The sequence below is a fragment of the Chaetodon auriga genome, chromosome 17 (assembly GCF_051107435.1).
Source record: "Chaetodon auriga isolate fChaAug3 chromosome 17, fChaAug3.hap1, whole genome shotgun sequence".
In the NCBI taxonomy this organism is placed as follows: Eukaryota; Metazoa; Chordata; class Actinopteri; order Chaetodontiformes; family Chaetodontidae; genus Chaetodon; species Chaetodon auriga.
In genome coordinates, this window is record NC_135090.1 from 20410406 (window position 1) to 20423361 (window position 12956).

At 42.6% G+C, this 12956-nt stretch overlaps 2 protein-coding genes across 11 annotated transcripts in view; one reads left to right on the plus strand and one right to left on the minus strand.

Annotated features, from left to right (window-relative positions):
• The window catches only part of macf1a (microtubule actin crosslinking factor 1a), a 214549-nt gene that overhangs the window by 51159 nt on the left and 150434 nt on the right, over window positions 1-12956 (plus strand). The window contains exon 1 of one of the 10 annotated variants that reach the window (XM_076755019.1): window positions 7220-7289. The exons of the other annotated variants lie outside the window; for them this stretch is intronic. Within the exon in view, the coding sequence (XP_076611134.1) occupies window positions 7235-7289 (55 nt within the window). The 5' untranslated portion in view covers window positions 7220-7234. Of the gene's footprint in view, window positions 1-7219; window positions 7290-12956 lie in introns of those variants that run through there. 10 annotated transcript variants of the gene reach the window in all.
• Window positions 4247-12956, minus strand: part of gsk3aa (glycogen synthase kinase 3 alpha a) — a 195589-nt gene continuing 186879 nt past the window's right edge. The window contains exon 12 of the transcript XR_013078424.1: window positions 4247-4263. The gene's annotated coding sequence lies outside the window, so the exon portion shown is untranslated. The remainder of the gene's footprint in view (window positions 4264-12956) is intronic.

Consider the following 12956-nt stretch of genomic DNA (forward strand, 5'->3'; position numbering starts at 1 on the left):
TTGACGGTTTTACTTTTTCTCTCCGTCATTCCTTTTCCCTCCCACTCAGCCTACCTACTCATTCATTCCCACTCTCCATCTCTCATCCACATTATCCTCCATTTCAACTTTTCGCCCACCTTCTCTTCTCTCCAGCATTACACTCATATTCATACCTGCATGTGTGTATGTGTTGGCTTTTCTCTGGTTTTATTTTTGAACCGCCTCTACTCTGCCGCCCACCGCTGGTCTGCCTGTCTGCACAGCTGCATCACACACAGCTTACTTTACAACCATGTTACCATGTTGTTATTACAGTATTAGTACAAACTGGCATATATCAGAATTCTTGTGTTGGAAGTAAGCAGCCAGTTGCACAGATAAAGCTGAGTAGTTTGATTTAGTTTGATGCTGCTGCCTTTTTGTTTTGTGTTTTTTCTTTTCTCTAAAATATTGCTTGTGAAATCTGAGTCTCTGTGGCACTCTTCTCTTTATTTGTTCAACCATTGTGCCTTGCTATTTAGGCTAGGCTGTCTATTTATGCTGTTAACAAAAACAAGCTGCTGTTGCTGGGCTGGAACAAATGTGGATCACTAATATTAACCCTTCCACTGTGTTCCTCCGTGACATTTCGCCCCGCCTCTGCACTGCATTTAGTGGAGCACTGGGAAGCTCAACATACTTGAGGTCAACATCGATGATTGTGATTGATTTAAAAATAAGGCAGAAGAAGGAGTAGTGAAACGGACATTTATTTCCATGAAAATGTCGCAGTTCCTTACTGAAACATGGATCTCTTCCAGCCTGCAGCTGCTCCAATGTCGTAGCTCATATAATGGTTTGAGGGTGGACTTGTTGAGGCCTGTAGTGGATGTCTGGGCTATCATGCTCCAGCCTTTCCATGCCTGTGTGTGTGTGTGAAATTTGGGAAAATGTCAGGAAATATCAGTGAATTTTTAAGTGTCACTTTAAAAATATAAACCATGTTAAAAGGTGGCTAACAGCTGGTTTTACCTGACGGTTGACCTGAGATCGCACTCAATCACTGACCGTGTACAGACATTCAGAGAAGTTCTGGGGCTTTTTATTTTTGCCACAAGAACGCTGCATTCTTCCTGTTCAGCCCCTCCTTACTATTGTGACAGCTTATCTCAGTGTTTACCTCCTGTGTTGCGTGTGTGCGTGCGCGCGTGTGTCTGTCTGGCAGCCTTTCGTCTGCACTCTAATATTTTTTTTTCACTCTGCATCACTTGGCTTTTTCATGTCTTTTCAGTTATTTCAGGGTCCCTCCATTTCTTATCCACCATGGTGTCATTCATTCTTTTATTATCACTGTTCTGTCTGCTCACCTCTGTCTCTTTGTCATTATCTTTGTCAACCCCTCTTTCTCTCATAATGCGTCACAGCTACTTACACATTTTATGTCTCATTCCGTCTCCTCTCCTCAAATTATTTTCTGATCAGAATGAAAAATAAAATGTGTCTGACAGACTTGTGAAATACAGATCTTAAGATGTAAAATCTGTGATGTAACAAGCATCTCATGTTTTGTGCTGCAGCAAACTAGTGGGGACGCCTTTTGTACCGCACACCACGAGACCATGAATATTTATAACTAACAGCGTCTCTCATAGCAGTGTTTTGAATGACTGGACTTGTAGCAGCAAATGGGTGGGGATTTACTACAGCACACAGACAAACCCTGGATATTATGAAGGCTAAGATGTCAGTGCCAGAGATAAATAGAGGAGGTGATGTGAAAATAATGTGAACTTAGCCTGAAGTCTGTGTGGTTTCTTTGGGTCATAAACGCTACGCATGGTAAAACAAAGCCTTGAATCACTTTCATCCAGTGCCTGTTATGACAAATCAGGTGATACAGCTTGGACGTGGGCCAGGTGGAACACGTACGCGCGTACACACACACACACACACACACACACACACACACACACATTACCACACACACTCTGAGAAAAGAGTCAGCAAGGGAGTCAGTTCAGACATGAATGGACAAGAGGTTCCTCTCTGAATTGCCCTCAAAAGATTGGAGGAGATTAACAGGCTTGCAGAGGAGTGTGTGTGTGTGTGTGTGTGTGTGTGTGTGTGTGTGTGTGTGTGTGTTTGTTCAATGAAAGTGTTTATATAGTGCAGCAGTTATACCGTACGTGCATACAAGCCTGTGCTGCATCCGTTAAATTGAGTCATGTTTGTTCTGCCTCACCTTTCGGCTGCCGTTGAATAACACAGACCTAAAGAAAAAGCAACTTTTCCTCAATTAATTTGTCAGGGATTATCTGCAAAGGAAAAGAGACTCTCTTTGTGCAAGCCACTTTTCATCTGTAGTCCCTTGGCAGGTGGACAACTGGAAAAAGAAAACTGGAAAGTACAAGAACTCCCATATTCTTGTTCTAAATTATGCCCAACTTGATGCAATATGAAAACTCCTCTAATATCTGGATTAATCTGGATTAACTTTGGCTTTCTTGTAGTTTATAGATCTCCTGATCTAACTAGCTGAACAGCCCCGTCTGTTTTGTGCTTGGTCATTCCTGGCTGCTGTGTTTTTTGTTGATTTTCAGTGGTCAAACTCTTTGTACTGTACACAGTTCATCTCTGCTCCAGCTGACCTACATGCATCTGTAGAAATGTGCATCTCTTTTTCCTCCCTTCCCCCCTCCATTATCTGAAAAGATGAGATATGTAGAGCAAGAAATCCTCTGGCTGGCTCTGGAGGAAATTTTAGTCTCCTCACCTTCTGACTTCTTCTGTGTGTTTTTCACTCGCCATTTCTCATCCTGTACAGTTTTCCCTCATGAATACTCCTTTGTTTCATGCGTCTCTGTGCACTCCCAGCTATCACAGGCCCAAAGTTGTTTCACCTCCTAACCCTTCGACACATCACACTGTCTACCCATCCATCCAAGCAGCTGATCCTTTCTCTTCTTTCTTCTGGTCTCCTTTTCATTAAAGGAAACCAGACTTACATTTAGACTTCACTTCCCCCAGAGAGGCAATTTGTGTTGCTCTGAAACACATCAGAAGTTATGAAACACTGATGTTTGGCCTCCTGCTGCAATTTCTCCTGATTTAGACAGAAAGAAAGTATAGACTGCAGACAGAAATGTGCCAGAAGCGAAAGTGCCTTCGCATTTTTTGATACCATGAGTACAAACAGGCTGAGTGTGCATTTGATGTAGTCAAGTGTTGTCAGCAGCACTAAACTAATAATAAACAGACTTAAGAGTGTCCTCAACAGTGTTCCAGTTTTCTTATAAAGGTTGCAACAGCTGTGCTGAAAAATTTATTCAAGGTAGTAAATTTATCAAACAAAGCAAGGCTGTGATGTCACTTCCTTTTCATGGATCAGAATGATGCCTAGTTTATTCCAAACAGCCAGACATTAATCAGATTTCACCACATACTGTATCAAGGCTGATAAAATGTAAATAGTGCCAATTACACACAGAAACACACACACTCACAACATGCATGAACGTAGGAAAAGCAAATGCCGAAACAGAGACATTGGAGACATTCAGCATCAACTGAACTAATGCAGATACGAATAAATGCACCCACAAAACAATCAGTTTCCAATCAGGTGGTGTAACGGCTGTTATACCCTACACTCCCTCTTCAGAGCTCCTCTTACAGCAGAAGAGTGGCTGAATACTAAACAGTACAGAGTGACTGACTGACTAATTCTACTGTGGTGTAACAGTGACTTTTACTGCTTTGGAACAGGATTATGAAATGGCACACATCTAATTTTAAGGCTGACTTCATGTTTTAAAAGATCTTCAATCTAACCAGACTGTCTTTTTCTTCTTTTTTTTCTCCCCCATGCTGCTGCTGCTGCTGCTGCTGTTTCTGCTGACTTCCTCCAACAAAGGTAAAAACATCTATTTCTCCCCTCTACCCTCACTTTATTCTTTTTCGCTGAAACTACTGGCTGTGTGACCTGATGGTACCAAGTGTCTATTTTTTTTTGGAAAAATCTGTTTCCCACTTGCTATTGTCCCCTTTTTCCGAGGGTCTGTCCTTTTCTTTATTGGTGAGAATTTGAGAAGAATTTCCGTCCTCTTGGGTGAAGTTTATGGAGGAGACACGTTGACTGAGATGAAACTATTTGATCCACATGGACAACTGGAATTTAACTTGTGCTGCCTGTTTGGCTTTGAGTGTATGTCCACACCGTTGCAGCTGTTTGCTGAGTCAAATATTTGCCAGTGTACTTCCTCTCTGTTTTGGTTTAGTTGTTTTAAAGTTAACACCTCTGGACTAGTTTACAGTGTGTTGCCAGGCCTCGGAGGAACGTGTATAAAAGGTGGAAAAACACATCAGCAGCTAGCTGCTATCCTGTCACTCTGGTTACCAGTCACACCACCACCGTCCTCTGGCCCGGTGCGTGACTGCCTGAGCAGAAGTGTGTGTGAATCAGTGTGTGCAGGGTGTTCAGGGTTGCCTTTGATGAAGTGGCTGCTGTTGACAGGGTCATGTGAAAGAGGAGACTCCCAGGGGAGCGTTCAGGATCGCTGAACGGTTTTCAACATTTTTTTGTCAGGATTTCTCAACTTAAAAAGGATTTTTGAATAGACCTCGTTGGCTTTGAACTGCACCGCCTCTTTATCTGCTCAGGATTTCTGAGGTGTGTGTGTGGGGAAGATGGTTTCATATGGTGTAGTAGCTTTTGCATACATGTAGTATTTATAGAAACTGTTTTCAGGCATCAGATGCATGCGGTGAAACAAACAACACTAGCTGTCTGTGTGCATTGGTGACAGTTCAAGTCCCTGGGTGTTTCCTTCCCCTGGGATGCCGTTTACATACATGTGAGGAAACAAAGTAATGGAGACGTATTGGCAGCTATTGCCCTTTGAACTTTGTGGGTCAGGTCATTATCAGAGGTCATCTCAAATCCCTCTGGAAAACACACACACACACACTCGGTGTATCTGTCCTCCTGTCGATCAGTAATTACTCTCTCGTTAAACTTCTGTCCTCTCCTGATCACACAAATGTTTGCAACCCGTGAGCTCCTCAGTCAAAGTGTAGGTGTGTGTGTGTGTCAGTACAAAGAAATGTTTGCCTGTGTGGCAGGTTGTGTTTGTGAGTGAGTGAGTGAGTGAGTGAGTGAGCGAGCGAGCGAGCGTTCATTAACAATAGAGACAGTATGGACGAACAAGCTGTAACTTTTTGAATTATTGGCTTCAAAGCTTTTCTGACAAGTTGCACATCCTCCGTTCATGCGTATCTGTTTCACAGTTGGCTCGTGACATTCAATTGTTACATGGGTAAAATGCTGGAGTATTGATAAGAGTTCAGTGTACAGTTTTTCATCATGTTTTTGTTAATTATTTTGTCCATAAAAATAATACTGTAACATAATTTAGTCAGACAAGCAGCTGTGAAAACATGCCTCAGTTGAATTCTTTAACAGGGATCATGAATGCTCATACAGACAACAGCAAAATATATCACAATCAATCACTTTTGTCATGGTGGTGCAAATCATTTCAGCGCTTTTTTGTTGATTTCCTGCTAATACACTTTCGTAGTTTCTGTCTTTCTCTGAGCTGTTGGCCACAGCTTCCTGACGTGAACTTGAGCAGTAGCTCGTTTACGTTTCCTGATCCTTTAAGCATCATTATACTCATAATGTAAATACACTTATTACATGGAGAGAGACATTCACTGCCATTGCTTTACTTTCACGATATACACTTACATTTCTCACAAGTGGCCCTTAAATGAAGAAAGCCAGTACAAATATTTGGAGTTAACCTGCTGGCTAACATGGCACTAGATCTCCTCCGGCCTGATGTGCCCTCTTTTCATTGTGTGTGTGTGTGTGTGTGTGTGTGTGTGTGTGTGTGTGTGTGGTGTGTATGGTGTGTTTGGTGTGTGTGTCTGTTACATGTTACAAACCAGGTAATTATTTAACTTCAGGTGTTTACTTTTCATGAGGTAGAATAAAAGAGACAGGACAGAGCTGACGTGTGTAGAAGGTTTAAGGAGGACTGTTCAAGATTCAATATGATATTTTATTGACTGACTGATCCTGGTTCGTTATTATATTTTAATGTATCTGACAGGCATTCTTATGGTGCCACACTAGTGCTGAAATGAGTAGTGGATTAATGGAGTAGTGAAAGCAGTAAAACTGATTGTTCGTGCCGCCATAGCAGACTGAGATGATGAGAGTCAAACATGGCTATTTCTCTGAAGATTTTCTAATACATGTGGTATATGTATTTACAGTATATTCTCTATGTATTGCATGCAGTAGCTCCTTTTATCCAAATACTCTATGTGATACTTAACCTGTGCAGCAGGCTCATGATGACTTAATCCTCCAAATTTACAGGAGAGACAGTTTGTCTTAGTGACAGACGTGTGCAGAGGCGTACTGTCAGCTAAAATATTGACATTAGCCGAGAAACACATGCATGAGATGGTGAGAGCAAGACTGTGCAGCAAAATTAGAAAAAGAGAAGAAAGTGGGTGTTTGAGAGTCTGTAATCTGCTCCAGCGTGTTGATTCAACAGGCAGCTGAAAGTCACACACACATGAAGAAGACAGTGTGAGGCTGACTGAACGACAAGTGTGAGACGTCAAACATTCATGCATAACTCCACCTTCAACATACCATGCCGCTTCGGAAAAAAAAGCACAGCTGAGTAATAAAAACACGCCCCTTTTTTTCTAATTTCCTTCTCAGACACACACACACACACATACACTGACACACACACATACGCTCTCGCTCTAGACGCAAGTGAAACACATGTTTCTGGCTCTGGCAGTGACATCACCCGCCTTGTGGTCAAAGTCCAGTTCCTCTATCCGGCTTAGAAGTGCTAACACACTGCCACACTCGGAGCTACACTAACCACGCACTCGGCGAAAAGAAGACAAGACTGGTAGAACAAGAAAAGGAGCGAGGAAGAGATGAGGGATTATCTACGTGGTTAAGGATGGCTCTTCTTTGACAGCCTGGATACTGCCGGCCACACAGACCAACTGACACCTACAGACTCTCCCTCCTCCTCCCTCCTTTACTCGCTTTCTGTTCTGATTTCACTCACCTTTTCTCACCGCCTCACTTGTATTCATTTCCTTGAGCTTTCCCTACCTTTTGCCACCATTTCTCACCAGTTTCCTGCGCTTACCCTTTACTTCGTTTAATCATTTCTCTCTCTTGTCATTCGCCTGTCACCCTCTCTCTTTCTCTTTTGTCTGGGAGGAAGGGATGAGCTCCACAGCTGCTTACAGGCAGTTCCTCCAGGATCTGGAGGAGAAAAGAGGTCGGTGCACTTGAACCTCATCACCTGTCATTTACAAGCTTTTATTAGGCCTGTGATTAGACAACTGATAACTGCAGCTATACTTTCAATAGGTATTTTCTTGGACAGTGTGCTTTACAGGGGCTATCGTGGTGTTGTAATTAGTAATCTTATCTTTTGTAATCTCTTTTTGGAGGTTTGAGGCATGATAGCAGGGGAGTGACTTGTTGCACGTGTGGATTGCTCACCTATGTGAGTCAGCATAAACCAAACTATGGACTGAGTTTTAAAGAGGTGTCATACATGCTCTTCAGCGATACCTGTGCAACGAGGTAGTACAGCATGTTTTACTGAGCGTGGGTCCAGGAATAATCTCATAAAACTGAATTGAATCTAATAAAAGGGACAAATGGTCAATTCTAAAATGTTTTATGATGAGGAAGTTGTTGGTTTAAATCCCTCGGTTGGCTGGAAATTGAATTGAAATGCTCTCACATAACTTTATTACTATAAATTACAAGATCCTGTGTGCGACACACCCTGGTAGTCGGCTGTACTTTTCTGTGTCTCACATTAAGGTCAACTTCATGATACATGTGTCTGTCTGTTTGCCTACTGTGCTACTGTATGGCGCCCAGATAAGATGTGGGTCAGTAGAAGGACGAACGGCTGCCTCCTTTCATACTAGCTAGCAGCACCGCTGTCTGCTCTCACCCTAAATGCATTGTCAACACTTTCATCTGTTGGCTCTAAGCTCTTAATTAGCTTCATTGACTAATTGTCAAAGGTTGCTATTTGTTTATATAAGCATTAGTCGTAGTGCGAATGTGCCAGACGTGTCTCTGCTTTTTGTCATTGAGGACACTCGATCCTAGCAGGCACGAGCAAGAAATCAGACATGTGCGAGAAACCCACAGTCGCACAAAAGAGTGAAGACAGCAGCAGGGTGTCAGGTGACGTGCAGGAGCAGCCAGGGATGCTTCGCTTCAGCAGCTGTTATCACAACAGTTAGCCGAGTGTAGTGTAAACCAGGCAGCCTGTTTCTGACAAGGTCTTTGTGAAAGATTGATTTTTTTGAGTATGATTTAAATCTTAACATGCTGTATTAATATAACACCACAAAGCAGCATTTGTTTTGCATACTGCGGTCCGCGTTGATACAGCCTGCGTACACCTCAACACTGAAACTATAGTTAAAGCCTTTGAATGAAAAGGAGCTTAATACCAGATGGTGTGACTAAACTCCATTATTAGATGCTAACAATTCTACAATATATATTCTTTCTTGCTTTTTATGGACTGTGATGTAATTACAGCTCAGGACTGCGTGCTGTGACTTTGTATTTGCCAGGTAAGAGTTATTACCTGTTGCAAATCATAAAAGCATTAGTGGATTCAGTGTTTCAGTCATGGTGGAAGTTGAGAGCTTATCACACCTCACAACCAACTTGGTCTGTGTGCCCTTTGCTCCACTTTCTCACTTTTTCACAGCTGCAACAGCTTTTTGTTTTGGGTGAAATGTTTGCACTTTGGAGGCACATAGTGCAAATCCAGAGTTTGAATGGGCACCATGTCTTTATATACGTGCACACTGATGACATGTACAATGTGTCTCCACAGCTGGCTTTTTTTATCATGAGGACAGTGACTAGCCAGTGACTAAAGCAACAGTAGCCACACTGCATTTTGTAGTGGAGCTGGAGGACGTTTTTAAATTCCCCTCCAGTCAAAAATGTGCTTATTTTCTCCTTGTTCCTCCAGTTGAATATATAAGCTTCATTATGCAGAATGATGTATGTACAGAGGCTGTTTTCACATTCATTGCTGCCGATCCTGCTCAGTCTGCAGACTGCTCTGGATCCTCTGGATGCTCTCTTTAAACTGTGAATTAACACTGCTTGTCCATGCCTTTGTTGCACGGCCTGCTTTTCACCTGCCTTTTCTTGCCATGCAAATGTGCTGTTTCAGCATAAATGGGAAGCAGACAGTCACTGGTTAACATGCAGTGAGTGGAGGTGAAGGTCGTAGCAGTTAATGTGACAGTATGATGTAAATTAATTCTATAATGGCACACACACACAACAGCCAAATCTATATCATAGCACACTACCCACCCCATGATGGCTGGAAAGAAAATCAAACCTTTTGTCTGGTCTCCACTAAAACCTTTTCTCACCTTCATTTAGGGCCACTAAGAAACCTCTCTGAAGTTGTTCACTGTCAAGGCTATATTCACATTCAATAGCTACCCCCCCTTTTCTTTTGTCTAGTTTGCCTACGATGGCCATGGCCACACCTGCTGCTCCTTGTGGTTTGGTGATATTATGTGGCACAGTAGCCCCCCAGCAGCTGCTCCGTCTGAGACTTTACAGCAGTAGATGTCAGGCTGGCTTAGAATCACCTCCAATCTCCTTTAACCCCTTAAATTACAGTTGAGGTTAAACTCCTTAACCACTTCAAAAGCCAGTGGGGGAAATTTAACATCACAAATGTAATTAATTTATCAAAGATTGAGCATGAGCTTAAGCACAAACTTATGTGCAAACACATTAAGCCACTTTTGTGATTCAGAGTATTACATAAGCATGTAGTGGAAGCTAGAAACCATGTTGAACTTATTGACTCACCCTTAATGGGAGGATTTCAATGTAAGTGTTGTTAAATAGTCAAATGGGAGTAACAGTGCTTCCAAACGTTAACAGAGAGGTTTGATCCTCTAATAGCCGTAGTTCTTGGTCAAGGTGCTATTGACTCAAAATTGTTCTGTTGTTTGCCTTCTGGTGCTTAGTTAGCCCTCAGGCTCTTTCTGTCTGACCACCCATGGTGCCAAACCCCCTCTGCCATCTGTATCCACTCACATTTCCTCTTCTGTACCCTGAACCTCAATGAGGGGCCCACAGACACGTTTTACCTTTGAAATGAAGAAACAAGTGTACTTCTCTGGGCCATCCATTGTTTCCGTGTTTATCTGCCGTCATCTGCTGCAGGAAACTAATGATCTGACCAACAGCTGTGTGACAGAGAAAGAGAACGTGCGTGAAGGGGTTTGAGAACATGGCTGTCCGAGGAGTTTGGTCACAATTTGTTTAAGGCGGAGCAGCTGTCAGCTTCTATTCTTACCTATCACACAGTTCTCGCTCTCTTTACCTGCTCAGGGCAGTCACATGGCCTGAGCTGCAACCTCTCAGCAGAGATCCATATTGTACATGTGCTTGGCTCTTTCCCTTTTCCTCTCTCTGAGTTTTCTGTGTACCTTTGTGTTTCTGTGTCAGATCTGTGTCAATGCCCCCGCTGCTAACAGCAGGTTTGTGTTCTCAAGTTCATGAACCAAGGACTCGCTCTTGACTGTGAAAGTACTCGACTGTGAAATACAAATGGTTTCTGCCTTACTGACGCTTAATGTTTAAAATAGTGGTGATTAACCACTGAGGCAGCCAACAGAAAGTTAATCAAACTACTTTTACGACAATACATTAATCATTTAAGTCATCTGTCGAGAATAAAATGGCAGGAATTTCCAGCTGCTTCACTGGTTCCAGCTTCTCTAATATGAGGCTTTGCTGCTTCTTTTCCTTTCCTACGAATTCAGTTTCTAGCTAGTGACCACCTCCATTGTGTCACAAGTGTCTGTGTTCTATTCTTTGACTTTGAGTGGAGAAGATGGTGTGTGTGTTAGTGTGACAATGAGTCATCCATTAAGGAGTGTATATTTGCTCATTATTTACGTGTGTTTCCTGCACAACTCAGAGTTCCCCTCACTGCTTATAGCTGCTGTCACAACACCCGGCCTTGAATCACCCCTCCTTGATTTACTCATGCGTTGACATACACTCGTATAATCGAGCATATATTTTTATAGTTAGTTTCCTATTGCTATTTTGGTAAATGCCAAACATAGCCTGATTCATGTTAACCAAAAGCATACAGGGATTTTTTCCTAATAAGAATGTCATGCGGGGCAGCCATACAGTTCACGTGACCAAAATGCTCTCTGAGAAGAGTCGAGGGTATCTGAGTCCATCCTGGAGTGTCTGCCGTGTGCATGTGGACCGAACCCTCAGCCATCAGTCACATACAGGAGGCCTCACACCGACCGCCAGCAGGCAGTGAAAATGATAAAAACAGTAAGCTGCAATGTGTGGTTCAGTCTAGAATAATCCAGTCATATGAGTGGTTTTTGACTTTGTTGTAAATCTAACATTAGCTCTATTGTTGTCTCTGCTGTCATGAGTTTGTCTTTTAGTCATGTGTATGTTTCTGAATGGATTAACTTGGATTGGCGGGATGAATGTGTGGATTATACATGCCTTATTTGCATTTTTCCTTTGCCTTAATACAAAACATGTCGTGGTTTGAAAACATGTTTTCTTGATAGTTCGGTCTGATGTGATTATTTTGATGACGTCTGACTGTGATCAAACCGAAGAAGCGCCGTGCTGTGCAAATTGCTGTAATGAGAGGGAAGCGTTGGGGCATGTGTGCGTTTCTAGTACACAAAGTGTGTGAAGCGTTTACCTTGTTTGGATGGTAGGTCCACCTGTAAGGCAGGGTGGGACAGCTGGCTGATGAGCAAATGTGTTTTTGGAGATGATCAAGAAGAGCACAGCAGGGAGATGAAGGCAGTGTGTGAGAGTGTGAGTGGGTGTAAGCGCTTGTTTGTCTGCGTGTGTGTGTGTGTGTGTGTGTCTGTCTGTCTGTCTGTCTGTCTGTCTGTCTGTCTGTCTCAACAGTTAATTTGAGCCACTTAGCCTTGACTTCTCTTGTTCCCCACCAACATTTTAATCCACCAAGTTAACCCTGCTAAGCGACAATCCCATGCTGTTACACAATGGCACCACACAGCAGCCAGTGCGTGCACACACACGATTTGTCTTGATAAATATGTTAAATCATTTTGACTGATTAATCAGATACCTTTTCATCCCTAATTCGATGCCCTCCTACACACACACACACACACACACACACACACACACACACACACACGGAATATACACAATCAAACACACACCTCCCACTCATACATCGTGCACTTCTCTTCACCTTGTCTGGCTCTGCACTCAGAGGCCGGCAGTATTAACCTCAGATCGACTGCAGATTTCGTCCAATGAGAGCATTTCCAACATCCTTCCAAAGTAACTGCTCTGTCCGGCCTCCATTTTCTGTGCTCCCTCTCTGCTACAGCATCTACAGCTAGTCTAAAACCACAACACCCTAAGCAGTCACAAAACACTCAAATCTGACTGCTTTCACCAGCTGAAAGGATTCTGTGGTTTGTGTGGTTATTTTTTTGCCTGCATACTTTATTTTATCAGAAGTAATTTATGCAGGAAAAACACTATCTTGACTTTAATGCTCCAGTTACTGCAAATGGTTTTACCAGACCCTGGAGGTGAAATGACTGCTCATGATACTGCTCCCAAAATTTCCAAAAATAACTCATTGTACATCTGAGTCAGCTTCTGAAAACCATCAATTAAGACACCATTGTTGGAGACTGTCTTTCTGTGACCTTTTCTGTGGCACTAGTGGAGGCCAAACTATGTCAGAGTGGCTTGAATGTTGTTCTTTTAAACAGTTATTAGGTAGTTGGGTTGCACATTTGACTAAGTGTATGCTTAATGTTTTAAAATATGGTGGAAGTCACTTTTTTAATATTTTCCAAGTAACCTCAGAAAGAGAGCTGGA